This window comes from Arvicanthis niloticus, chromosome 6, assembly GCF_011762505.2.
Source record: "Arvicanthis niloticus isolate mArvNil1 chromosome 6, mArvNil1.pat.X, whole genome shotgun sequence".
Lineage (NCBI taxonomy): Eukaryota > Metazoa > Chordata > Mammalia > Rodentia > Muridae > Arvicanthis > Arvicanthis niloticus.
This window is the reverse complement of record NC_047663.1, coordinates 21,967,152-21,992,590: the sequence shown is the minus strand read 5'-3', so window position 1 is coordinate 21,992,590 and position 25,439 is coordinate 21,967,152. Positions and strand designations below refer to the sequence as shown.

The 25,439-nt window shown below is 51.7% G+C and overlaps 2 protein-coding genes across 2 annotated transcripts; one reads left to right on the top strand and one right to left on the bottom strand.

Annotated features, from left to right (window-relative positions):
* Positions 1 to 8,956: 8,956 nt before the first annotated feature.
* On the bottom strand, positions 8,957 to 15,242 carry P3h4 (prolyl 3-hydroxylase family member 4 (inactive)). Its single transcript, XM_034507724.2, has 8 exons — positions 14,702 to 15,242; positions 14,449 to 14,601; positions 14,132 to 14,303; positions 13,247 to 13,375; positions 12,280 to 12,425; positions 11,607 to 11,690; positions 9,861 to 10,005; positions 8,957 to 9,642 (listed from the first exon to the last, which is right to left on the bottom strand). The coding sequence occupies exons 1-8, from the start codon at positions 15,191 to 15,193 to the stop codon at positions 9,620 to 9,622; spliced, it is 1,344 nt and encodes a 447-aa protein (XP_034363615.1). The 5' UTR covers positions 15,194 to 15,242; the 3' UTR covers positions 8,957 to 9,619.
* Positions 15,243 to 16,182: 940 nt separating this feature from the next.
* On the top strand, positions 16,183 to 24,207 carry Fkbp10 (FKBP prolyl isomerase 10). Its single transcript, XM_034507823.2, has 10 exons — positions 16,183 to 16,503; positions 19,753 to 19,898; positions 20,222 to 20,411; positions 20,536 to 20,681; positions 20,956 to 21,145; positions 21,269 to 21,414; positions 21,939 to 22,131; positions 22,397 to 22,539; positions 22,748 to 22,911; positions 23,099 to 24,207. Exons 1-10 carry the CDS (start codon positions 16,262 to 16,264, stop codon positions 23,282 to 23,284), a joined length of 1,746 nt encoding a protein of 581 aa, XP_034363714.1. The 5' UTR covers positions 16,183 to 16,261; the 3' UTR covers positions 23,285 to 24,207.
* Positions 24,208 to 25,439: the final 1,232 nt, after the last annotated feature.

The following is a 25,439-nucleotide window of genomic DNA, read 5'->3' as shown; positions in this document are numbered from 1 at the left end:
CATTCAACACCAGGTACCGAGCACCAACTGTATGCTGGGCACCACTTTAGACCATGGCTGCACAGAAAATTAAAAGTATCCTAACTCTCAGAGAGCGTACAGTGACAAGAGGAAACAGCTTGTGTGGGTAGGAGTTGGGAGAGTGGCTGTTTAGAAAAGGATTTCCTGAAAGTACACACCACACACCACACCACATGCACGCGCGCGCGTGCACACACACACACACACACACACACACGCACACACACGCACACAGGCACACACGCTTATGGGCTAAAATAACTCTAGATGAAGATATCCTAACAGTATCTTTGACCACATTCCCCCAACAGAGAAAGGAACGAGGCTTAACTTGCTCTCTTCCATCCAATAAATCTTCCTGGAGGGAGAGGTAGATAGCAGCACCCCTGATCCAGTTGTAGCTGCACATGCCAAGTTGCCAGGACCCCTTCACTCCGTTGTATCCCTGACTCCCACCCCTGCCAGCTTACCTGGGGATCTGTATCTCTACCTAATTCATGCCCCCACCTGCCTACTTGCCACCCACCACAGCCATCAGCCCAGAGCTCAGGAAGAGCTCACAGTCCCAAGCTGCTGCCTCTGCCAGGGTTCCTCCATCGCCCATTCCTCCCACCCAGTCACACACTGCTTCCGAGCCCCTTGCAGGGTTCTCTGCTGCCTTTCTCCTCACTTCAGCCAACTGGCAGCAGGAGAAGGCTGTAGAGAGGGATAGAGTAGCCTAGGTGGACTTGGAGAAAGGAGTGGGGTTTCTAAATAAACTCTGTGTCCACGGAAGGCACCCCGGCTTGTCTTAGTATGTAACAAGCCACAGCTCGTTGTTGGGGCCAAAGCTAAACCCCCGGGTAGAGGCTCCAATGTAGAAGACAGAGCCAATTTCTCCCCAGATGGATGGATTTCCTGTGTTTCTTAATCTCCTACTATGTGCCTGCCAAACACTGGGGTTTCATCTGCATCTGAGGATACATAAAGGAATCAGAAAATAGTCGTTCCTGGAGTCAGTTCTTTTGCGTAGGGGATTTGGTCTCCTGGAGGAAAGGGGGGTGGGGTGGGGGCTAAGCATTGCTGTGACCGACCATGGTCTCCTTTGCAGCTTGAACTTGAAGGAGAGGGCACAAGGGCATCCAACCCAACCTTCTGCTTCCCAGCCTTTAAAGGCAAGAATTTTTGTATTTGACAAATCTCCAAAAAAGGGAAATTCTTCAGTCTCCCTTATAGCTAATGCCCCTGTCTCCTTTTTATCACAGTGGTGAGTTTCTTCTGATGTCTGGCTTCAACTCCTACCCCTGTAGTTTAACCTCATTTCTCTTGCCTGGAGCTCAGGAGGCACAAAAACCTTGGGCCACCAAGACATATCTGATTAACTCAACCTTGCAGCCCTTTGGAGCCTGAGAGTCGGGAGTGATAGAGCACCAACCAGCCCATCCCAAGTGCCCCAGAGACAGAAGCCAATGATCAAGATGAGGGACCGTACATTGGAGAGCCTCTTTAAGGCAAAGGTGACCGTCAATCAGATAGTGTCCAGAGCAGTCAGAACGCCTCCTCTGCTTATGTCATTTCTTCCTCATGCCTCCTGATAGGCCTCTGGGCCATATAAGGAAGCAGGCGAGTTTCTGTTCTTTCTTCTTCTAATTATTGTATGTATACACAATGAGGGTGGGTGTGTCATAGCTTGCCTGTGACAGTCACGACAACGTTGAGAAGTTCGACAACTCCTCTCATTTCTAACGTGGGTTTTGGGGACTCAACTCAGGTTGCCAGGCATGCACAGAAAACATATTTACCCACTGAGCCATCTCACCAGCCTGTGTTTCCGTTCTTCATGTGAACTTAATCTTTATGATGTGGAGAGCTCTCCTCATGGGCGGCTGTGTTTGGACCTATAGGACACACACACACACACACACACAGAGGGTGGGGTATGCACACACACTCAGACACATATACAAAGACCTTTCAGCCTCAGGTGGGCTAAGGAATACCCACCTTTGAATCATGCAGAAGCCTTTACCCTGGCTATTAAAATATAATGGTGTCATGGGCATGCTTAGCTATCATTCCAGGTACAGAGCCATCCTTAGGACGGCAGAAGAGGCCTTCTGTCCCCAGTCCTATCCTTTGAAAGCTCCAGCTTTTCGTCTCTGTCCTTCCTGAGGTTGAGTCTCCACCCAGGGTCAGCTAGAGGAGAAGGCTGCACAGAACTCAAACCCCTTGCAGACCAGGTACCCAAAACCCTGCTGTTCCTTGCCCAGCATGGACTGTGCTTCTAAGCCTATGAATCTTTTACTACAACCCTTTGTCCCAAAGGTTCTGGCACTTCTGGGTAGTAAGTCAAAGAAATCACAAGTTCAGTTGTGGGGAAGGAAGGATGCAGCTGGGGACACGAAAACTCCTGTGTCTTCATGCATGTGTAGGGCCAGAGGTGGCTTTGTGTTGTGAGAAAAGACAGGAGGGAAGGTAGTCTCAGGGGCTGGAAGCTGGGAACAAGTCTCCCTGGGGCTATCATGTTCTGACAGAGCAAGAATTCTAAAGTCCGTCCTGGCCTTTGGTGGTCATTGTGGGGGTTCTCTTGTACTGGGATTGCTTTTTTAACAGATTGCTCACTTGCTCGGAAACTCATATCGATCTGTAGCCTATCTATGACCTCCGCAGGTCCTTTAGCCCCTGCCCATGGATGCTGGGGGCGGGGCTTGTTCGGCAAGACCCCTTCAAGGCTGGATCCCTCGGGACACAAGCAGCCAGAAGACCCTGGAAGTCTCTGGACGCCCCACTGGAGGGATCCTCACGTCAGCTAGAGCTGGAGCAGTCTCGAGGAGGGAATGGGTACACTCCTGCCTTCTTTGTGCCACTTGGTTCTGTGGAGCGGCCTCGAGGCCAGATGCTGCCCACAGCTAGTCCTGTGGGTGTGCTCCCAGCCAAGGAAGGCTCCTAATTACAGAGGTAGCTCTAGCGACAGACATGACACTTCGCAGCAAGGCATGTGGGCGGGGTGGAATGCCAAAAAGAAAACAGGGAGACAAGAAAACAGAGATAGGGAAACAGAAATAGTACAGGCCAGGGCCAGATACCAGGGGGGCGGGGGGGGGGGGGGAGGGCAGCCCAGAGGAACCCTGGATCTCTTTAGAGAATGTCTGTCCTGGGCTATCCCCCTTACTCACTACAACCCTTCTAGAATGAAGTCCCAGAACAGCTGCTCTCCTTCTGCCCCAACCCCCCATTAGTGAAGTCTCAGGACAGGCTTGTGACATGGGTATGCTCTCAAGTGGGTCTTCTGAGAACTGTTTCTTGGAGCGACCGCCAGCAGATCCCAGTTGAGTAGTTTTAAGGGGGAAGGGAGGGACAACTGAGACATTGCCACCTGAGTCACCCGGCTTCCTGCTCCTGGCTTGGGCGACTCCACAGGCTGATACAGGTGGGGCTCCACCTGCCCAGCCAAGCCTGCCAGCCTGCCTGCCCTTCCCTCCACCCTCCACTCTACAAGCCCTGAGAAATGCCTGTGCTAACCAGGAGCTCTTCCCACAAACAGACAGGCTGTCACTCCAGAGCAAGCTTGCACCTGTGTATTTGGTCACACTTGCTTGCAGGACACCACACACACACACACACACACACACACACACACACACAATCTCTTCCACTGGAATTCTTGGGGGGAAAATGGATCTTCACTCCCATGCACACCTGAGAAAAACTGAGGTTAGAGCCAGGAGAGGGGCTTGTCTAAGGCCACATGAAGAGCAAATGCATAGCAGGGCTGGAAACAGAACCTTTGTTTCCTGTTCACTGGGTCATCTCCCAAACAACCTCTCTTTTCAACCCAGGGAGGGGAGGGTCCTGGGGGTTGGGGGGAGAAGGAAGCAAGGACTGATTTTTCAAGCTTGACTTCTGTCATCCGAAGTAAGACTTGTGGAACATTTGGGGGTTAGATAGCCAGGATGGGAGGCTGATGGATGGCTGCAGATGCCTAGGGGACCCTCCTAGGCTCTAGACCTAGACCTGGACCTTATTTCCTCTAGGTCACCACCGATGGTGACCCAGCAAACAGCACAGTGCTGGATGAAGCAAAGAGACCACCATGCAGGCATGCACACCTCCAAGGTCTCAGTGACTCAGTAGGAATTGGGGCAGGACTCAGAATCTAGGGCCGGGCCCCTGGGGAATGTGAGAGTCGAGGTCCTTGAATATTTCATCAGCACTTCAGCTCCAGCTGAAGCAGCAGCCAACTTAACGGCTCATGGATAATTTATGATCCCAACAGAGAACCTGGAAGTAGTGAGGGGGGAAGGGCATGGGTGGGGGAGAGGCAGGGCCAAGCTGTAGATAAGAGTGAAGGAGGGAAGCCATCTGGAAGGGAGAGTGTGAGAGGTTGGGAGCAGGAGCTCCCAACACCACGAGACTCTGCCGTGTTTGAGGATACCAATGTATTAAAAATCAATAAATAGCACAGTGATGGAAATGACTACCAGAGGTTAAAGTCATCAGACAAGCTTTTTCTGACTTCCAGGCCTGACCCTAGGTCTGTGATGGAGCGTCTAATCTCATTCCAAGATAACAAAACAATGTAATGCTTCTGTGTGACTGTGGGGCCCTTAAATGACCCCACCCACAACACACTTGGGCAAGCCAGGGAGACGAGCTATACTTCCCACTTGGACTGGTTGAACCCATTCCTTACCAGCCTCCTCCTCCAGGAAGACCCTAAGAATTTAGCCAAATGGTTAAGGGGCAAAGAAGGAAATCAGGCACGGTCACCTCTGACTTCATCCAAGGAACTTGGCAGTTGTCCCTCTTCCTCCTCTTTTTCCAGATGGATTTTAGAAAGCCCAGGCTGGCCTTGAAGTTGCAATGTAGTTGGGAATGATCTCGAACTTTTGAACCTCCTGCCTCCGTCTTCAGAGCGTTGGCTTTACAGTTCTGTAGAGCTTATGTTGTACTGAAAATGGAACTCAAGAGCTCCATGCAGGATGCGCAAAGTCTCTGAGATAGACCCTCCCTCCCCCAGCCTGATGAATTTCTTTCTTTTTAAAGGAAAGATGGAAGTGATGACCCCAAATGGAAAATGTCAAGTTCCCTTGGCCTCTGCTTTTCTTATGACCTTAGAGAGTTCTTCCAGGTAGTCAAGGGGTCAAGCATATGTACGTGGGAGGAAGGCAAGCAAGTAAGCACCATCTCACCCCAGTTTCCCCACCTGAGTCATGGGCAGAATAGGTGCTTCTATACCAAGGGCTGTTTCAGGGGACAAAAGAGATGCTATCCAGGAACCCTTGGCGCCAGCTGAGGCCCAGGGAGGTAGTGATTATGAGGTGATCGGACCATAGGTTGGGCCTGGGATTTTTGTTTCAGCTGGGGCTGCTTGCTGTGGTTCCCAGTATACTCCCATGAGTCTCCAGTCATCTAGGAACTTGATCATAAAGGGAAGCAGCCAGAGCTGTGTTCTAGTCCAGATCAGAGTTAGGTCTGGACCTGGAGTCCATCCCAGACTCTTGGGGCCTCAGTTTCCCTATCCATGAAATAAGGGCCATTTTCCAGGGCTGACTTTGAAGAGACACTATAAAAGAGGCCCTGGGGGAAGGCCAGAGTTAGGAGACAAGGATGATGGCCCTAGGCCCTAGATGGTTACCAAGTGTTCGATAAGTAAAGTTATTAGGTCCAGAGCCAGTTTGACAGGACCATCTGACATGGAGAAAGGTCCCTTCTTTGTTCCCAAAAGAGACTCTATTCTCGGAGACAGGAAATATCAGATGAGACATTAAGGATTCTAACTTTTTTTTTTTTTAGATTTAAAAGTTGTATTATATGTCTGGGTGTTTTGTCTGCAAGTATGTCTGTGTTCCACATGTACCTGCAGATGACAGAATGGGGTATCAGATCCCCTGGAACTGGAGTTACAGTTGTACAGAGCTGGCTTGTGGGTGCTGGGAATCAAACTCGGGTCCTCCTAAAGAACAGCCAGTGCTCTTAACTGTTGAACCATCTCTCTAGCCTTCTTAAGGGTTGTTTTCAAGGTTGATCCCATCATAGTAGTTTGTCAGTACTAACATTAATGCCATAAAAGTGGAAACAGCACCCTACTACTAAATTTGAGTGACTAAAAATGTTTTTAATTTATTTGTATCTATATATGAGTACATTGTAGCTGTCTTTAGATACCCCAGAAGAGGACATCAGATCCCATTACAGTTAGTTATAAGCTACCCTGTGCTTGCTGAGAATTGAACTCAGGACCTCTGGAAGAACAGTCAGTGCTCTTAACCACTGAGCCATCTCTCCAGGCCTCAAAAAATTATTTTCAAGCTGAGAAGGGAAGTTAGTGGAATTTGGGAGAGCTAATGGAACTCTTGTTCTTCTGCTGACCATCACTCTCAGAAGTTAGGAAGCTGCTCTCCTATGTGACCCCAACAACTCTGTCCCAGGCCCCTCAACATGAGACCTACATCCCATGGGCCTGACACTAGGACTCTCTCTCTCTCTGTTCCTTCCCCTTCTCTTTGTCTGTTCAACCTTCTTTTCTTCCCCTCTTCCTTTCCCCACTCTCACTTTTCAAATTCCTTGTAGGCTAAACACAGTAGGGGTGCAATAACTCATTCTCCTTGGTCCAAGATGACAACCCCAAGCCCAGGGCCTTTCCCTTCCATCTGACCTACAGATCATAACACTTCACTCTCCCTTCTCTGAACATCACTCCAGCACACCTGGAATAAGGAGGCAGTTTTGAGGGTAACAATGATCAAGTCTGGTACCTGGGAGGAACCCTGCACTACAGAGTTCTGCTTTTATAAGGATGGGATCCAGAACACTCCTGTGGCATCTCTTGAGTTTGGTCTGATTGTGTGAGATCACAGCCCAGTGTTTTGCTCATCCTACATCTCCACCCAGCATACTGTTGAGAATGGAAGAGCTGGTGGGGTGGTGAGGAGAGGTGAGAGCATGTGGACTGGGTGGGGCTGGGAGAATGGGCTGGAGGGCCCACGCGGAGACCGGCTGGGATTCTGTCTCACCGGTTTGGGGAGCCAGCTGGCCTGGCAATGGGAGAGGCTCACATTAGGGAGAGATGGGAGGGGCTGCCAGCTCCCTGAGAAAGGGGAGCTAAGTGAGACATACTGGACTGGCCAAGGGCCTGGACAGGATTCCTAGGGGTTGCTAAAACTAATAGGTATGTGAATACACACACACACACACACACACACACACACACACACACACACACACACAAACTTTGATGCACACTCAGCCACACATGCACATTCAGATACATACTCAAACATAGTCACACACATCATCTGAGACCCTTCAGCATTCTGGGTCCCTCTTACCTGGCTCTATTTTCTTACCTAATATATCTAGCATAATTAAATTTTTGTTTTTAGATGGAGTCTTCCTATGTAGTCCTGGCCGACCTGGAACTTGTGGTAAGACTTCTGCCTCCTGAGTCCTGGGATACTAACACTTCATCTAAGATCTATTGCTCACCATCTGCCTCCAGTGGAACAGAACTTTGGAAGGGCGGGGTGATTGGCCTACTTTGCTCATGATCATGTGGCCAGCAACCTGCAGCATGCCCGGTGCATAAAAGGTACTCAATAAATGTGTGGATCAATGGAGCCCTCCCCAAACACATTTGGGCACACATGTATATGAACAGAGACATACACACTGAAAGACATTCTGGGCACCCTCAAACCTCTGCACACAAGTGCATGCTCATATTGGGCACACACACACACACACACACACACACACACCAGTCTTTGCACTCTGACCCACAGGCACTTTTCAGACCCACACCCTGCAGTCCAGATTCCAGAGCTGGTGCTCACAGCAGCCCACATCTGTGCAGACATGTTCAAGCACATCCTGCTCCCTGCAGCATGTGGTGCCAGCCCTGGAGGGCAGCCCCTCCCTGGAGCAGGGGGTGGCCCACTAGATGCTGACAGTGCAACAGCCTGGGAAGGGGAGGGTAGGCAGAGCCATCCTGGTACCTGGTAAGCTGTCAGGAAACCACTCTGGATTCTCCTATGATAGAGATGGAGGTTACAGGAAAGCTACCTATCCAGAACCCAGTTCTACCTCTAAAGGCCAATAAACTTAGAGTAGAGCCTAGGAGAGAGACAGATGGGACATCAGTCCTGTAGGACACAGAGGTGTGTGAGTCCCAGGATTGGCCGTCTGGCAGCTGGGAGCAGTGGGTTGTCTATGAGAACTTCATGCCCTTCCCTGGGTCAGCTCCACTCTCTATCACAGAGGCCTCTGCTCGATAAGAGTTGTCGAGGTATAGTGTAAGGCAGAACTGTCACCTTCTTGGCCTTGATCCTGTGTTCCTCTTGAAAGTGCCCCTCTGTCCTTAACTCCCTGCAATGGAATGGCAGTAGGGGCAGTAGTTACTAGGGCAACATCTTTGCACCCACTCCTCCAGACTCCTGACCCCCAGTACCAATGCAAGGTTGGACAAGCGAGCTCTGGCTGTCCTGCATTTCAAGAAGTCCAAAGTCATCAAACCATATCCCTGGGGCTCCTGTGGCTACTGAGCTGGGGTTCCCACCGTGGCCAGACTGGGCATGCTTGCTCTAATTCTAGGGAAATTCCAGGAAAGGAAAACATGTAGTAAATGTCTTTAATCCCCTCTTCATATCCTTCTAAGCCCCAAGAAGAATGGCCTGGGACTAGAAAAATACAGACATCCCTGATGAGAAATCTGAAACCACCCTCTTCCAGAGGCTTCACGGAATCCTGTGTCCTTGTGCCCCCTGGTGGCAGGTCTGAGGTTCCTCACAGCTAATGGGGATCCCCAGCTCTCAATCAGATGTCAGGGGAGTAAAGGACCTGCCAAGGCCATGGGGTACACCAACTGGCAACTTGCACAGATAAGGGAAGATTGGCAGAGAGAGGGAGGCAAGGATCTCTACCCACACATCTCCACCTTGCAGACTGGCCTCAGGTGTTATGATTCATTCAACAATAAACATTTATTGAGCACCAGAGCTCTAAGCCCAATGTTTTTCACAATGTTTTTCGGCAGCTCAGACACAACCGCCACCTGACTGGCCTTGGTCCTGTGAGACTCAAGCCGGAAGCTGAAAACTTCTGCAGGAGCAGAAAGGGAGACAGGGACCTCAACGACTAACTTGCCAACCAGCCATATGGTCACCAGTCTGTGGTTCAAGGATGCACCAAGAGAGGTAAAGTAGAATCTGAGTGGGAACTAGGCCAACTATGTCCCTCTTGAGGTTTTTTCTTTTGTTTTATTTTCAGACAGGGTCTTCCAACATAGCCTCGACTGGCCTGGAACTCACTATGTCCGGCTAGCCTGGAACCCACAGAGATCCACCTGCCTCTGCCTCCCAACTGCTGGAATTAAACGTGTATGACACCACACTCTGTTGTTTTTGTTTTGAAACATGATCTCACTATGTAGCCTGGACTGGCCAGGATTTCATTGTGTAGGCCGGCCTGGCCCGGAACTTAGAGATCCACCTGATTCTGCCTCCCCCAGGTGCCATGGTTAAGGGTGTGTGCCACCACACCTGGCTATTTTAAGTTTTAATAAATAGTTCTTGCTCCCAGCCAGATGTCCTGAGCTTGAAGAGTGCACCATGTCACCGTCTTATGCCAGTTCAGGCTCTGGCTCTGAAAAGGAAAGAGAGAGCAAGAGTTAGTCTGCCTATTCCAACAGCTGTCTGAGTACCACCCTAACAGGAGAGTAGATCACTAGCAGGCTTCACCCTGGAGCAGGGTGGCAGCACCTGCCTGCACTCCACTGGTACTGTAGTGCCAAGAGAGAACCCCTGTCCCCAGTGCTCATAACAAGCTGTGTTCTTATCCCTTCAGCACAATCCAATACTGACCAGCCTCAGCCTCATCACCCTTGGCATCCGGCTCCTGCCACCAGTCGGCATAGAGGCCTTCCTCATAGTCGCCCTCGCCTTCGAACTCAGCATCAGATAGAGGTTCTTCAGGCTCCGGGAGCAATTCTGTCTCCTCCAGTTCCATCTAGAGTAGCCCAGGGTTGGAGGAGAAACTGAGTCACAGCACACCCACATCCAAATAGACTCCCCTTCAGATCAGAACACCCCTTACCCCATCTTTCAAGCCCCACCCATTTTAGCAGGTTTCCTGGTGTGGTCCTGGCAGGAGTTGAACAGTTAGGCCCCAGACGGCCGAGACCTCTCCCCTCCCTAGTGTCAGCATCTAACAGGATGTCAGGGTTTGTCCTGCTGGTTCCATTCTGAAACTCCTTCCTTGAGTGACACTTGGGGCTCGACCAGCAGAGGCAGGCGGGGTGCTAGCGTCAGCACCGCCTGCACTTCAGCCCCACCTTTGGCCCCACACCCGGTGAGAACACTGCTAGTCTGTGCATTTTGTCTTCTGGCTCTTGCTCTCCTGCCAGGAATGCCTTGGCAGCCCTGACCTGGATGGACCCGTGGATTCCACCAAAGCCACATGTCCACTCTAGACTGAAGCCTTCAAGCATTACCCTCGCCAATACCCATGCTGGTCTCTGTAGCTGTGCCCCCCTCATGAGAACCTCTGGGAAATTGTTTCTCTGAGCCACTTACTGCAACCCAAGCCTGACATCTGGCAAACAGCAGACCCAGAGTGACAATCATCACTGTCACTGCAGGTTTTGAGCATCTATGGAGTGCCAGCTGCATGTACTATGTGCTTTAAATAACCGCATTTAATTGTCACCACAATAAAAGTCAAAGGGCATTCTTCTCATAAAAAGCAGGGTTTTGCTATGCTACTTAAGACCTACGCTAAGGCCAACCGGCTGGCAAATGACAGAGCTGGGAGAAGCAACACCTAAGGCAGCCCGGTGTGACGACAAAGACTGCTCCTGAGTTCACTGAATGTGAGTACAGGGAATGTACTGAGGGGATGAATAAATAAACCACACAGAAATCCCTTAAGAAACCCAGGCCTTGGGATGGAGAGATGGCCTGAAGTCAATCGCCAACATCCACATGGCAGCAGCTCACAAGTGTCTGTAACTCCAGTTCCAGGGGATCTGAAACCCTCACACAGGCGCACATGCAGGCAAAACACCAATGCATGGAATAATAATAATGATGATGATAAAATACCCAGGCTGCCAAACCCTCACTCTGAACTGGTTCTCCCCAGTATCATTCATTCATTCAGCCATTTGTCCACTGGCTCAAACTCAGTTTCTGAGCATGAGCAGATGCCAGGTGTTGTGGCTGGGGATAATTTAGTCTCCTATCCTAGGATGCAGTTGTTGAGGAAGCCAGCTGGCCATGGCAAGATGCTTGAGGACTATGAGTAACTCCATGTCTCAGGCCAGGTAGGCGGAGAAGCCAGTGTAAGCCCAGAAGAAAGCCAGGGCATCCAGCAAGGGCTCCCTAGAGGAGCTACCATTTGAGGGGGGGAGGTGTCCCAAGAAACATAGGCCTGAGACAAGCAGAGAAAGGGCTGTGGGAACACTAAGGCAGTGGGAAAGGGGTAGGGGGTACAGATGGGAGCAGGAAACCCCTCCTTCACAACAGCCGGAGCTGTCACACACAGTGGCCTCAGGAAAAGAGCCTAACGTGTCCCCATCATGGTCCAGCCTCTTACGGGGAGCCACTCACCTCATCATCTGACTGAAGGTACATGTGTGTGAAGTCTAGCAACTCCCGAAGCTCAGAGGTCTGGTTGTGGTAGAGCATAGCTTCCTAGGGAGAGGGAAGGACAGGGTGAGGTGGACCCTACAGCCAGAGAGTAGGCTCCGGGTTCGGGACTCGGGGCCCAGGAGAAAATGGCTCAGCTCGAAGAATAATCCTAGCTACTAGGAACACTGGATTTAGGATTCTGAGGATTCCAGGAGGGAGAGTTAGTAATGTCTGCCACAGGCAGTGAATGGTAGCAGGGATGCCACTATGACATTAGTAATGTCTGCCACAGGCAGTGAATGGTAGCAGGGATGCCACTATGGGGCCCATATTAGCCAGCCTTGCTCTAAACTCCCAAGGGGTTTTCTCACTGGTTCATGCTAACAGACTCCGGGGGATTGCGGGGTGGGGAACTCAAAGGACAGCATTGAGGTGGAAGCAGGCTTGTGTGGGCACCTAACTGCACCCCTTCCACATCCCAGACACTCTGCCGAAGCCTAGACTCTAGCCACAGACCATATTCATTCTTTCCCTTCCTCTCCAGCCCTCCAAGGATGCCAAGTTTTTTTTTTTTTTTTTTTTTTTTTTTTTTTTTTTTTTTTTTTTTTTTTTTAAACCAAACCACAAAAGTGCACATGAGAGCAGTGCCCACCTCCCGGGGCTGGAAGTCCTCCTCTTCAAGGCCCCAGCGAGCCCGGTGGAAGCGGTAATATACCAGGTTCTGCTGCATGACACTGTCCTTGGGGTCAAAGAGCATGTAGCTAGCAGCGCTGCGGGCAGCCTGGCGCACGTCATTCACTGCAGGCAGGATGGAGTAAAGGGGGACCCTGTTCTCCTTTAAAGGCAATCCACTCACCCCACCCCACGCCCACCTTCCAACCTAAACCCACTGCCTCGACCCACCAGAATATGTGCTGGCTCCTTACCCCGCCCAAGGGAACACAACCCAGCAGGCCCAGGGTGTTGCCCTCGTACTAGGCAGTGTGAGTCACTGACACTCTCCATCAGTTGCATTTTATAGACAAAGGATTGGAAGCACAGAGGGATTAGATAAACAGCTTGCGCTGGGACGGCATCTTTGCCACAGCCCCCAGGAAGAGTCAGTCTCCTGGTCCCTGACCTCAGCCCCTCCTCCACTCACAGCTCTATCTCCTGAAGTGTGACATCCCTGAGTTGTAGGAACCCTGGACTGTCCCACCCTAATCCCAGGGGATGGCAGGACCTCCCTGTGAATCCCTAGTCACGGGGGTGGGTTGGGGGGGGAGTGGGGTGGTGGGGTGGTGGTGGTGGTGGTAATAGTCCCTTGCCCTTTAGAAACCTCAGTTTCATTTGAAGAATGGGTCTAAGGAATGCCACTGGCATGATGCTAGTAAGAGGAGAGATGAGGGCTGAGCAGTGTCGCTGACCCAGTAGTCTACTCTGATTCTTCCTTGAGGTCTCTCACCTGCCCCATACGCTCTGCCTGGGTTCCTTCCCATGTCTCCACCACCCTTAGCCTTTCCTCCCCTTTTCCAGAGTCTTCCATCTAAGAGACACATTCTCATGCTTCTGGGAACCCCCATGTACTGTTCTTTCCTAGCCCCTCACCCCACTTTACCCAGCCCACCCCGGAAGCTCACGTTTGTAGTAAGCGAATTGCAGGTAGTGATACATGGTGGCCACGAACTTGTCCACAAAGAAACCTCCTACGTTGGGAGTGAGGTTGGCTTCGCAGTCCACCTTGCACTGCAGGGATTCTGCGAAGAGATCTAGGAAAGATACAGCCGTTATGAACTGCTGTGTGCTAACCCTGAACCCCTGTGGAGACCAAGATTGGCTATGGAGCCTGCTTCCCTTGTCAAGAGTTCATGGGTTAACATGTATGAAATGCTTGACACACAGTATATCATGGGGGCTGAGAAGCACTTGCTCCCCACTCTTCCTATAACTGAACCCCTATCCGACACCAAAGAGAGAGTCCTGGACAAGTAGATGGGGCCCTAAGAATAGTTCTTTCTGCTTCATCTCTACCCCCTTTGAGGGGGCCTTGTGGTTATGGATCCAAAGACTAGCTATGATTCCACCCAGAACTGCTTACTGCACACACCTGCCTGGTGTCAATTCTTCATCTTCATCGTTGTTGTTTGAGACAAGGTCTCACTATATAGCTTTAGTTGTCTATGTAGACCTGGCTGGCCTTAAACTCACAGAGATCAGCCTGCCTCTGCCTCCTGAGTTCGGGGATTAAAGACATGTGCCACCATGCCCAGTTTTTTGTTTGTTTGTTTGTTTTTGAGACTATCTATTTCTCTTTATAGCTGTCCCAGAATTTACTATGTATACCAGCATTTCTCTCATCAGACTGGAGACAGAAAAGGCCTAACTCGTGTGTAGCTTCCGAGCACTTTGCTAGATCTACTGAATGCTGTCGCCAAGACATAGCCATGTATTAAGAGACCTTAGAAGATCTGGGAAGCCAGAGCACTGTGGGTGAGGGACACCCACACGGTCTGAATGGTAGATACCTGCTATGGCTGGGTAGAAGTCCTTGAAGTCTACCTGCTCGTGGGCCCCCTCACAGCCAGCCAGACACCGAGCAAAGACGGTCATATACTCAGCCAGGGCTCGCTCCATGTCTTCTGTGCTGCTGCGGAAGTCCCCGCTGTTGTAGAGCTTCACAGCCCGGAGGAACACAGCCTGGAGAGGAGCATGAGATGGGAGGGGGGGAGGGGGAAGGGAGGGTGTCAAGGGAACCCTGAAGGCTCATAAGGTGTGTGTGTGTTGGGTGAAGAGGTAGGAAGGCACACCAAGGCAAGACATCCCTCCCACTCTCTCCCCACACCTCGTAGGGTTGGGCCTCGAGGTCTGTGAGGGACTCATCTCCGATATCCAGCATCCCCCTGTAGTAGTTGAGATACTTGGCGGTCAGCTCATGCTTGGGGTTCCTCTGGAGGAAGGTGTAGGCCGCAGCCACCGCCTTCTCCAGTCGGTTCGCCTGGTGAGGAGCGTGGGGAGTGGGTCAGTGGGGCCTCGGATGCACCGCGGGCCTCACGGTCTAGGGAAACTCGACGGCGGCCCGGGCCGGCCGCGCCCACCTTGAAGTGCGCGTAGTGCAGGTACTGGTAGGGCAGGCGACTCTGGAAGTCGCGCAGCAGCTGCCGAGGCGGGTAAGGGACCTGGAAGGCGGGCAGCGTCCGCTTGCAGCGCCGCAGGCAGGCGGCGCGCTCCAGGACGTGGCCGAAAAGCCGCAGCTCGCGCGCCCAGTCCTCGCCATCGCCATCGCCATCGCCATCGTTGTCGCCGTCGGAGCCGGGCGCGGACCGAGGCTGCGAGGCGGCGGGGCCGCTGCAGTTGGCGTGGCAGAAGGCCTCGCTGTCGCGCAGCAGCCGGTGCAGCCGCAGCGCCGCCTCCAGGTAGCGCGCGCTCTCGCGCCAGCTCTCGCCTTCGTACTGCTCCAGAGCGTGGCCGTAGGCCGTGGCCAGTGGCATCAGGTCCTCCGGAGGGAATCCTCGGAAGCTGTACTTCTCGTACTGCGCCCCGGCGCTGCCCAGCAGCAGCCACAGCAGCCCCCACGCCGCGCGAGCCATGCCCGCGCCGCGCCCCGGAGGCTCACGGAGCACCCGGAGACCGTCGGGCTCCAGCCCGCCCCACCCCCCACCCCCCGGAGCTCCTCCTGGGTCTTAGCGCCGGGCCCCGGGCAAGAGCCGGGAGGCTGGGACGCTCTCTTTCGGACGGTCAGTTGACGCTCGAGTCCGCTACGTGGGCTGGACCTCCCCCACCACCCATGCTTACACCACCACTATCCCTCCCTGGCAGACATGGGTGGGTGGGGCTACGTTTCACGCCTAACAAGCCCCTCCCCACCGGCAGTGTCCCCCTCCTTAAGTGCTACCTCTGTCCACTTTGCCTACGTTCAGGATGAAGCTCCAGAAGTTGGTCTTTTACTCCCAGAGTCCCCTTTGCACCCTCTAGTAAACACCCGCGCTACAGCCGAGGAGGAACACACCTCGTGTTTGCCCCGCACACCTAGTGCGGACACCATCAACCTCCTGACTGTGCAAGATTCCTGTGTCTTTATTGCAGCTTTTGCAGGACAAAAACAACCTTTCACCTAGAGAACATTCTCCCTAACTCCTTTCCCCCCAACTTTCTGCCGGAAGAGACTTGGGGCGGAGAACTGAAATAGCCTTCAGATTACAGCCTCTCACCTGCCACCAGAAGGGGCCTAGATTTGGGGTGCCAGGAAAAGCTAGAGATTTATCCAACCGGCTTTAGGACCCAGAGACTCTGGAAAAAAAAAAAAAACTTTTTCATTTTGGAAGTCCACTCCAACTTCTCATCTTTCCCCGAACCTCCCTCTGGGCCTGGCCCCGGGTCTCAACCCCGGATGGAGTTTTGGGGGAGGGAGAACCAGAGATCTTTGTGGCAAATCCCTGGCACTTCAGAGACTCTCAACCTGGCCCCCTCCTTCTAGTCCACGATAAAACATCATCCCGCCCGGCCAGCTCAGTCTCCCCAGCCCCCATTCCACGTAGACCCGCCAGGGCGGGGTGGGGAGAGAGGACAGGAAGGGGGGGAGTCAGCTCTGAGAGGAGGGGGAAGAAGGTTGGTGGCTGGCGTCCGCACTCACTGCCGGCGTCCCGGGTCTGGGCACCATGTTCCTTGTAGGGTCTCCCAGCCACACCCTCCACCGGCTCCACATATTGCCGTTGCTGCTGCTTCTACAGACCTTGGAGAGAGGGTTGGGTCGTGCCAGCCCGGCCGGAGCCCCCTTGGAGGATGTAGTCATCGAGAGATACCACATCCCCAGGGTCTGCCCCCGAGAAGTGCAGATGGGAGATTTTGTGCGTTACCACTACAATGGCACTTTCGAAGACGGGAAAAAGTTTGATTCCAGGTAAGAGACTGGACACTCCCGGACTCAGCACCGCTTTCCTGAGCTTCCAGAGAATGCTGCCCCTTCTAAGGGTTGCATTCCAGTAGTCCTTCCATAATCCTGCCACAAACAGCATCCTGGGAAAAGCACCTCAAAGGATGTCTCTTGTCATCAATACCAAATTTTCAACTCCCAAAAGACTCCCGCCCCCGCTGCCTCCTAATTCTCTGGAATACTTGATGCTCAGGTGAAGTGCCACACTTACTTACCATGGCTTAAACACGAATAATACGATAGCAAGTTTACTACATGTAAACCCTGAGGTGAGTGGATGGATGGTCAGCCGCCTCCCTTTTAACACACCCCGGCTCCCTGTGTATTTCTATCTCCAGTTTTCTATACTTTTGTGGTTGGATACTAGAGAAATAACATTTTCTTTAGGGTGTAGGGCCCTAGAGCAGCTAGGGAGGCCCTTAAGCAGAGTGGGCATTATAATCTGGGGGTAGACCATAGCTGGTGCTGTGACCAAACTGTCCACGTGTCACAAAGTCTGACATGCCATCCTGGAGAATCTTAGTGCCTCCTTCTCCAAGCCTCTGGGAATTCAGCTCCTCCATCTTGGCTTTAGCAGCCAACACTTCTAGCCTTGGCTTGATAGGACAGGCTTCCATTCTGACCCAGGACCTGGGTCTGCCAGACAGACATCCTTTGGTTTTGGGGGGGGGGGGAAACGACAGATCAGAACTTCGTGATAGCCTCTTTCCAGGCTATAAGGTAAACTTCAGGCCCTATCACACTTGAAACTCTACACCACAAAGAAAAGTGGCCTTTCAGATTCCTCTCTGAAATATACAGTTCAGCCCACAGGCAATTAGTGGTCATGACTCTGGAGGGAAGTGTTTTGGTACAGTGGATGAGAATACCTTCTCCATAGTGTAAGGCCCTGGGTTCAAATCCAGGCTGTGACAGAAGAGGAGTCTTAACTTTCCTTGTCTGAAATACGGAATGGGAACACGACCTCCTTCCTCAGGGTGTGAACGGTGACAGTGAATGACTGTGGCTTCCACAGGGCCTGCAGGCCTTCAGTGGGTTCAGGACATATTGGCTTAGACTCTGGCAGAACCATAAGCCTGATGATGTTTAACTCAGAGAAATTCTGTGCACAGCATTGGCTTTTTGTTTTGTTGGGGGGGGGTGTGTGTGTGGATCATGACAGGGTTTCTCTGTGTAACCCTGGCTATTCTGAAACTCACGCTGTAGACCAGGCTGACCTCGAACTCACAGAGATCCACTTGCCTCTGCCCCCAAGTGCTGGGATTAAAAGCGTGTACCACCACCATCTGGCACCATTGGCTTTTATATAGCATTGTAAAGGAAACAGAGCAGACATAGCCTGTGCTGTGGGCAAGATGAGGAAGAGAGCTGGGAGCACATCCCAGTAGCCTTTGGGAAAGGTTTGTGTTATGTCTATGAATCTTTTGCCTGTATGAATATATGTATGTATATATGTGTCTATGTGTCTATGTATGTATGCACCCTGGGGGCATGCCTGGTGTTCAAGGAAGTCAGAAAAAGACTGGATGGTTGTGAGCCACCATGTACGTGTTGTGACTTGAACCCACATACTTTGCCAGTGCAACAAGTGCTCTAAACTCTGAGACATCCCCAGCCTCCCTATTTGAGACAGGATCTCACTATGTAGTCCTAGCTGCCCTGAGAACTGCTATGTAGACTAGGCTGGTCCCAGCTTACAAAGATTGGGACACCTAAGTCTCCCAAGTTAAGATTAAAGGTGTGTACCACCATGCTCAGCCCTCCAGCAACAGTGATGAACTGGGATGGTCTGGGAGCTGGGGGTATCTTCCTTGGTGGGGACTTCTCAAGCCTGGCTTGGGCACAGTTTCTAAAAGTTGAAATTGGAAAACTTTTTTAGTCCTTGGCTATCTTCAACCAAAATAGAATCTCCCGGTCTTAGAGAGATGGTTCACCACTTGTTCTTGTAGAGGACCTGGGTTTCATTCTGAGAACTCTTCTGATGATGGCTCCTAACAATCTGTAACTCCAGCTCCAAGGGATCTGACTCCCTCTTCTGCCCTTCATAGGCACATGGTACATAGACATGGCATGCACATGGTACAGAAACATACAGACAAAACACTCACATACATACATGCATGCATGCATGCATGCATGCATGCATACATACATACACACACATACATACACACACATACATACATACATACACACATACACACATACATACACACATACATACATACATGCATACATACACACACATACATACACACACATACATACACATACATGCATACATACATACATACATACATACATACATACATACATCTTTTTTAAAAGTTTACTATCCCATTCTTGGGGCTGGAAGAGTAGTTCAGCCAGTGCATTGCTTGCCTAGCATGCATGAAGTCCTGGGTTGGGCCTCCAGAACCATATAAACTGGGAATGGGAGCACATGCCTGTAATCCCAGCATCCAGGAGGCAGAGGCAGGAAGAACATAAATTCAAGGTCATCCTTGGCTACATAGAAAATTCCGAGACAGCCAGTACTACAAATGACACCTAACTCAAAGAGCAGGGATGGGGGTGACTGGAGTGATAGCTCAATGGTTAAGGGCGCCTGCTGGACCATCATGAGGACCTGGGCATCCTGTGCATACCGAGTCAAGGAGATAACCTACCTCCAAAGATTAGCCATAGTGATGGATGAGGAGACCCAATGCCCTTTAGGTGCCTTTGCATATGCACACAGGGGTGCACACATTCACCACAAACAAGTGTGCACACACTCATAGACACACGCACAGATACAAATCTCTCTTTCCTTGAAAGAACGCTCTCTTTACGTGTGAAGACGGACAAAAGCCAGGGTAAGTTTAGAATGGACTTTCCTACTTTACCTTAATCCCAGCACTTGGGAGGCAGAGGCAGGCGGATTTCTGAGTTCGAGGCCAGCCTGGTCTACAGAGTGAGTTCCAGGACAGCCAGGGCTACACAGAGAAACCCTGTCTCGAAAAACCAAAAAAAAAAAAAAAAAAAAAAGTGTGAGCTACCATACCCAGCCAGCCTGTTACCTTAAGAGGGATATAAGGGCTATGCCCAAAAGAGTTGGGAAATGAGGAAGTGAGAAACTCATGTGTTTGCAATGTGTCCTGTGTGTGTATGAGACTGTGAGCGGCGGGCATTGTGTGACTGCACGTGTGCTCATCTGTCTCTTTACTCCCCCAGCTATGACCGGAGCACCCTGGTGGCCATCGTTGTGGGCGTAGGCCGCCTCATCACTGGCATGGACCGAGGTCTCATGGGCATGTGTGTCAACGAGCGCCGCCGCCTCATTGTGCCTCCCCATCTAGGCTACGGCAGCATCGGTTTGGGTAAGAGGCCAGGGGATGGATATGTGGTGTGGGAGGTGGGGGCAGGAGGCGGGAATAGACTGAGGCTCAAAGGTTATGGGTGACTAGACCAAGGTCACAATGCCCACTATCTGATTGGTGGGATCTGTGGCCGTCGGTTCACTCTGGAATGAGAAGAGTTGGATACAGAGCCCAGGGCAGAGTCACAGCTTGGCTAAGAAAGAGGAGTCAGAGGCACAGCAGGTAGAATAGGAGGTTAGGAGGTATACAGCTAAGTAGTGGGCTGGGGACCTCCAACTGGGCTGGGGACTTCTGTAAACCCCGCCTCTACTGCTTCCCCACAGCGGGCCTCATCCCCCCTGATGCCACCCTCTATTTTGACGTGGTCCTGCTGGACGTGTGGAACAAGGCAGACACGGTGCAGATGACCATCCTCCTGCGCCCTCCCCACTGTCCCCGAATGGTACAGAACAGCGACTTTGTGCGCTATCACTACAACGGCACTCTGCTGGATGGCACTGCCTTTGACAGCAGGTAGAACCGGGGGTGGGGGGGTGGTAGTCCTAAGGGTATGGGAACTGTGACCAAGAGAAGGGAGCCCTGGTGTACCCTGCCTCTCTCACCTCCAGCCACAGGGTCTCTGCCTTATTCTCTGCAGCTACAGCAGGGGAGGTACTTATGATACCTACATCGGCTCTGGTTGGCTGATCAAAGGCATGGACCAGGGGCTGCTGGGCATGTGCCCTGGAGAGAAACGGAAGATCATCATCCCTCCCTTCCTGGCTTATGGGGAGAAAGGCTATGGTGAGGGGGTTCTCCACAAGACCATGCTCCACATAGAAGTGTTCAGGTTGTTTACTGTCCAAGGACAAGTAGAGATGAAATTCCACTCCTTATACAGGATTGCTTTATTCTGATTCACACTGAGGCTCAGTATGGGTTGGTAACTGGCTCTGGGGACAACCAAAGGAGGAGGAGGTAGAAGGCAGAGTAGGTCTTTTTGCATGAGTCCTCCCCCCACTTGCTGTGCCTGGGCTTGCTCCCCACTTGTATGGTTCAAGCCCTGTGCCCTCCCCAGGGACTGTGATACCCCCGCAGGCCTCCTTGGTCTTCTATGTCCTGCTGCTGGATGTCCACAATCCGAAGGACACGGTCCAGCTGGAGACGCTGGAGCTGCCCCAGGGCTGTGTCCGGCGAGCTGTGGCAGGGGACTTCATGCGTTACCACTACAATGGCACTTTGATGGATGGCACCCTCTTTGATTCCAGGTGTGTGTGTGTGTGGGGGGGGGGGTCCTGAGGTGGGAGGGTGGAGACTGAGGGGCACTCTGAACTGCCTGGAAGGGGTGGGGCCTCTTTGACTCCCTCCCCACCCCTTCCCTTGTATTGCAGCTACTCCCGCAACCACACCTACAATACCTATATCGGGCAGGGTTACATCATCCCTGGGATGGACCAGGGGCTCCAAGGCGCATGCATAGGGGAGCGAAGGAGAATTACTATGCCCCCTCACCTCGCCTATGGGGAGAATGGGACAGGTAGGGTTTGGTCCCCAGGCTACCTTTCTGCTCCTTTGAATTGTACCCCTGGGATTGCTGTCCCTCTTGTTGGCCAAACATATGTAGCTTATACTTGCTCACCCATTGGATCCCTACCAGGCAGACTCTCTGCTCTAGGTCCCAGCCCCCATCCATAGTGAAGAAGGACAGCAAGCCTGAGTTTGGGGACAGAATAGTTAAGGATAGACAGCCTAGCACCACTGAGCAAAGAGGCCTGGGAGATTCTGGGAGCCTCGGGCTCCTCACTGATGTACTGGGCATCCCTCTTAGCAGGGTGTTAGTGGGAGCTTGCAAGGTGTTGTGTGGACAAGGGTTTTCCTGCCTGTCTGTCCCATTATTCCAACAGTAAGATGTAGGCAGCAGGGAGCTCTCATTCTGGAACATGCCATCTGATCTTGCATGGTTTCTTGAGATTGGAAAGGGGTGTCCAGCCTGGGCCCCATGGAGTGAGTGAGTTGTCCCCACCCAGAGCCCACAGCTAACTGTGCCCCATGTGGCCTCAGGAGACAAGATTCCTGGCTCAGCTGTTCTCATCTTTGATGTGCACGTCATTGACTTCCACAACCCTGCGGACCCTGTGGAAATCAAGACACTGTCCCGGCCTCCTGAGAGCTGCAATGAGACATCCAAGACAGGGGACTTCATTCGTTACCACTACAACTGTTCTCTGCTGGACGGCACCAGGCTCTTCTCGTCGTGGGTTCTTGGACAGGGCCAGGGCTGGGCAGATGGTGGGCTTAGGTGTGAGTGGGCTTGCCAGGCTCCTCCTCCTCTCTCTGGGTCTTACAGTCTCTTACTCCCCATCTCACTGAGCCTCAGGGAACCATAGTGTAAAATGCAGAGAAAGGGGAGTGTAAAGCTGGAGAAAGAAAGAACTGCCATTCTAGAATGATAGAGCTATTGAAAGAGATGAGCCTTCAGTCGCCTCTGCTGCTGACCTGGGAATCCACTCTCCCCACAGCCACGACTATGAGGCTCCTCAAGAGATCACCCTTGGAGCCAACAAAGTGATTGAAGGTCTGGACAGGGGCCTGCAGGGCATGTGTGTAGGAGAGAGGCGGCAGCTCATTGTGCCCCCACACCTGGCCCATGGGGAGAGCGGAGGTGAGAGACAGAGACTCAGATTCTATGTCTATTCCTATGGTTTGCTCCTATCCGTCTCTGGCCTTGGTGACTGGTGGGTAGGATCAGGGAAACCTTTAGGATGGTTAAACACCCCATGCCCCTTCCATAAGAGAACACTGAGGCCTGCGTTAAGGCTCAGCTTCAAGTCTCACTGGAATTCTGCTCTCTTTTTCCTCCTTCTCTCTAGCCCGGGGTGTCCCTGGCAGTGCCGTGCTGCTATTTGAGGTGGAGCTGGTATCCCGAGAGGATGGCTTGCCCACAGGCTACCTGTTTGTGTGGTATCAGGATCCTCCTGCTAGCCTTTTTGAAGACATGGATCTTAATAAAGATGGAGAAGTACCCCCAGAAGAGGTGGGTCCGTGCCTTCCCTCCTGCACACTGTGCATGCAGCCTGTCCTCCATCTTAGACCCGAATCCTCTGGGTACCAGACCAGGGGAAACAATGTGGGCCTGCACCTGGGACCCCTTCCCAAGGCCATCCACAGCTGTTGACCATGGTCCTTACCGCCTTGTCCTCCTCTGCTCTCCCCTCCCCCAGTTCTCCTCCTTCATTAAGGCTCAAGTGAATGAAGGCAAAGGACGCCTCATGCCTGGGCAAGACCCAGACAAAACCATAAGTGACATGTTTCGGAACCAGGACCGAAACCAGGACGGCAAGATCACAGCTGAGGAACTCAAGCTGAAGTCAGATGAGGACCAAGAGCGGGTCCATGAGGAACTCTGAGGGCCAAAGTGTCAAGTCTGACCTCAGACACAAAGGCCCGAGGCTTGGGGGCAGTGGGCATGGAACTGGCCTGCCAACAGCCCTCACTCCCTCAGTGAGAATAACTCTGGGAGACATTGGTTGTCAGTGGAGACTGCTGTGACCTTCCTACGGGCCATGGCTTCCAGTCCTCAGCACAGACCTCTGCATTGTTCTTTTCCGACCTTAAGCCTCTTTCTTTCTTTTTTTTTTTTTTTGGTTTTTCGAGACAGGGTTTCTCTGTATAGCCCAGGCTGTCCTGGAACTCACTCTGTAGACCAGGCTGGCCTCGAACTCAGAAATCCACCTGCCTCTGCCTCCCAAGTGCTGGGATTAAAGGCGTGCGCCACCACCGCCCGGCAAGCCTCTTTCTTAAGGTTCTTGTGATAGCTCCAGTTCAGGGAGGGGGCACTGGGGTTTGGTTAGGGCCACTGCTGACTCCCATCCTCCGTCACTAGGCTCAGCAAGACTGAGCTCCTTGGTCCTTCACTTCCCCAAATGTGCCCTTTATTTGTACCGTCCTGTCCCATCTCCCCGTCCCTGCCTGTCCCCATTCCCTCTGTCACGGCAGCTCTGCAGGGGCATGATGAATCTGGGTGAGGAGAGCCTGCATTCTCCTGCCTCAGCTCTACCTGCTCCTCAGGAAGGGGTAGCTCCAGGAACATAATCCTGCCAGCCACCCTTCTCCCCTGTCTCCTCCCAAGCCACCAAGGTCAGGTCTTTCATCATAAAAAGTTTTCTCTAAAATGAAAGGTCGTGTAATAGGAGAGCCTGCTCAGGCTTGAAGGCTTCAAAAACCTGCACTTGGTGCTAATCTGATGGGAGGAAGGTGGGCAGAGTCTTGGACTCAAAGGCTAAACTGATCCAGTCCTTTCTCCTTTGTATCAATAAAAGGTTAAACTGAAGGCCTCAAGAAGTGGACAGATGTTTGGTTTTCTTTTTGTTGTTGTTTTTACTGTGTGCCTGCATGTGTATGGAGACCAGTGGTTGAGTTCTGGTGTCCTTGGCAATCTTTTCTCCACCTTTAAAAAAAAAAAAAAAAAAGATTTATGTGGGGCTGGAGAGATGGTTCAGTGGTTAAGAGTACTGACTGCTCTTCCAGAGGTCCTGAGTTCAGTTCCCAGCAACCACATGGTGGCTTACAACCATCTGTAATGAGATCTGATGCCCTCTTCTGGTGTGTCTGAAGACAATGTACTCACATGCATAAAATAATTTTTTTAAAAAAGATTTAATTATGTATGTGAGTACATTGTCATTCTCCTCTGACACACCAGAGGAGGGCATCGGATCCTATTACAGATGGTTGTGAGCCACCATGTGGTTGCTGGGAATTGAACTCAGGACCTCTGGAAGAACAGCTAGTGTTCTTAACTGCTGAGCTATCTTTCCAGCCCCACCTTTTTAAAAAAAGTTTGTGTGTGTATGTGTGTGTGTGTGTGTGTGTGTGTATGTATGTATGTTTTGCCTGCATGTATGTCTTTTGTACTACATGTGTGCCTGTCACCTGCAGAATCCACAAGAGGCTATCAGATGCCCTGGGACCAGAGTTACAGCCAATTGTTATCTGCCATGTGTGTATTGGGAACTGAATGTGGTCTTCTTGAAGAGCAATATGGGCTCTCTCACCTTTGTCTTTTTTTTTTTTTTCTTTTTTTAATTTTATGTGTGAGTGTTTTACCTGTAGTGTGTCTGTACACACCATATGTGTGCCTGGTGCCCAGAGAAGTTGGACGAGAGCATTGGATCTCCTGGGATTGGACTACAGACAATTATAAACTGCCCACATGGGTGCTGAGAGTCAAGCCTAGGTCCTCTGGAAGAGCAGTCAGTGTTCTTAATCAGCCCTCTTTCCCTTGCCCTCTTTTCTTTCTTTCTTTCTTTCTTTCTTTCTTTCTTTCTTTCTTTCTTTCTTTCTTTTTTTTTCTTTTTGCAGGTCTCTCTTTGTAACCCGAGCTGTACAGCTGTACTGAAGCTTGCTATGTAGATCAGGCTGGCCTCAAGAGAGCTGCCTGCCCAGATTCCCAAGTGCACCACCATGCTGGGCTGCTGAACCATCAGGCCAGCCCCTTACATAGACCTTATTTTTTCAGACAGGGTCTCTCACTGAGTTTGGCGGTCAAAAATTAGGTCAGAT

Bases quoted from the DNA above. Each gene is read 5' to 3' on its own strand.
- Fkbp10 (XM_034507823.2), top strand. From the start codon at position 16,262: ATGTTCCTTGTAGGGTCTCCCAGCCACACCCTCCACCGGCTCCACATA. The intron at 20,682-20,955 runs GTGAGGGGGTTC...TGCCCTCCCCAG, and splicing joins TTATGGGGAGAAAGGCTATG to GGACTGTGATACCCCCGCAG. The intron at 22,132-22,396 runs GTGGGTTCTTGG...CTCTCCCCACAG, and splicing joins GGCACCAGGCTCTTCTCGTC to CCACGACTATGAGGCTCCTC.
- P3h4 (XM_034507724.2), bottom strand. From the start codon at position 15,193: ATGGCTCGCGCGGCGTGGGGGCTGCTGTGGCTGCTGCTGGGCAGCGCC. The intron at 12,426-13,246 runs GTGAGCTTCCGG...TCCTGCCTGCAG, and splicing joins GCAATTCGCTTACTACAAAC to TGAATGACGTGCGCCAGGCT. The intron at 11,691-12,279 runs GTGGGCACTGCT...CCCTCTCCCTAG, and splicing joins AGGACTTCCAGCCCCGGGAG to GAAGCTATGCTCTACCACAA.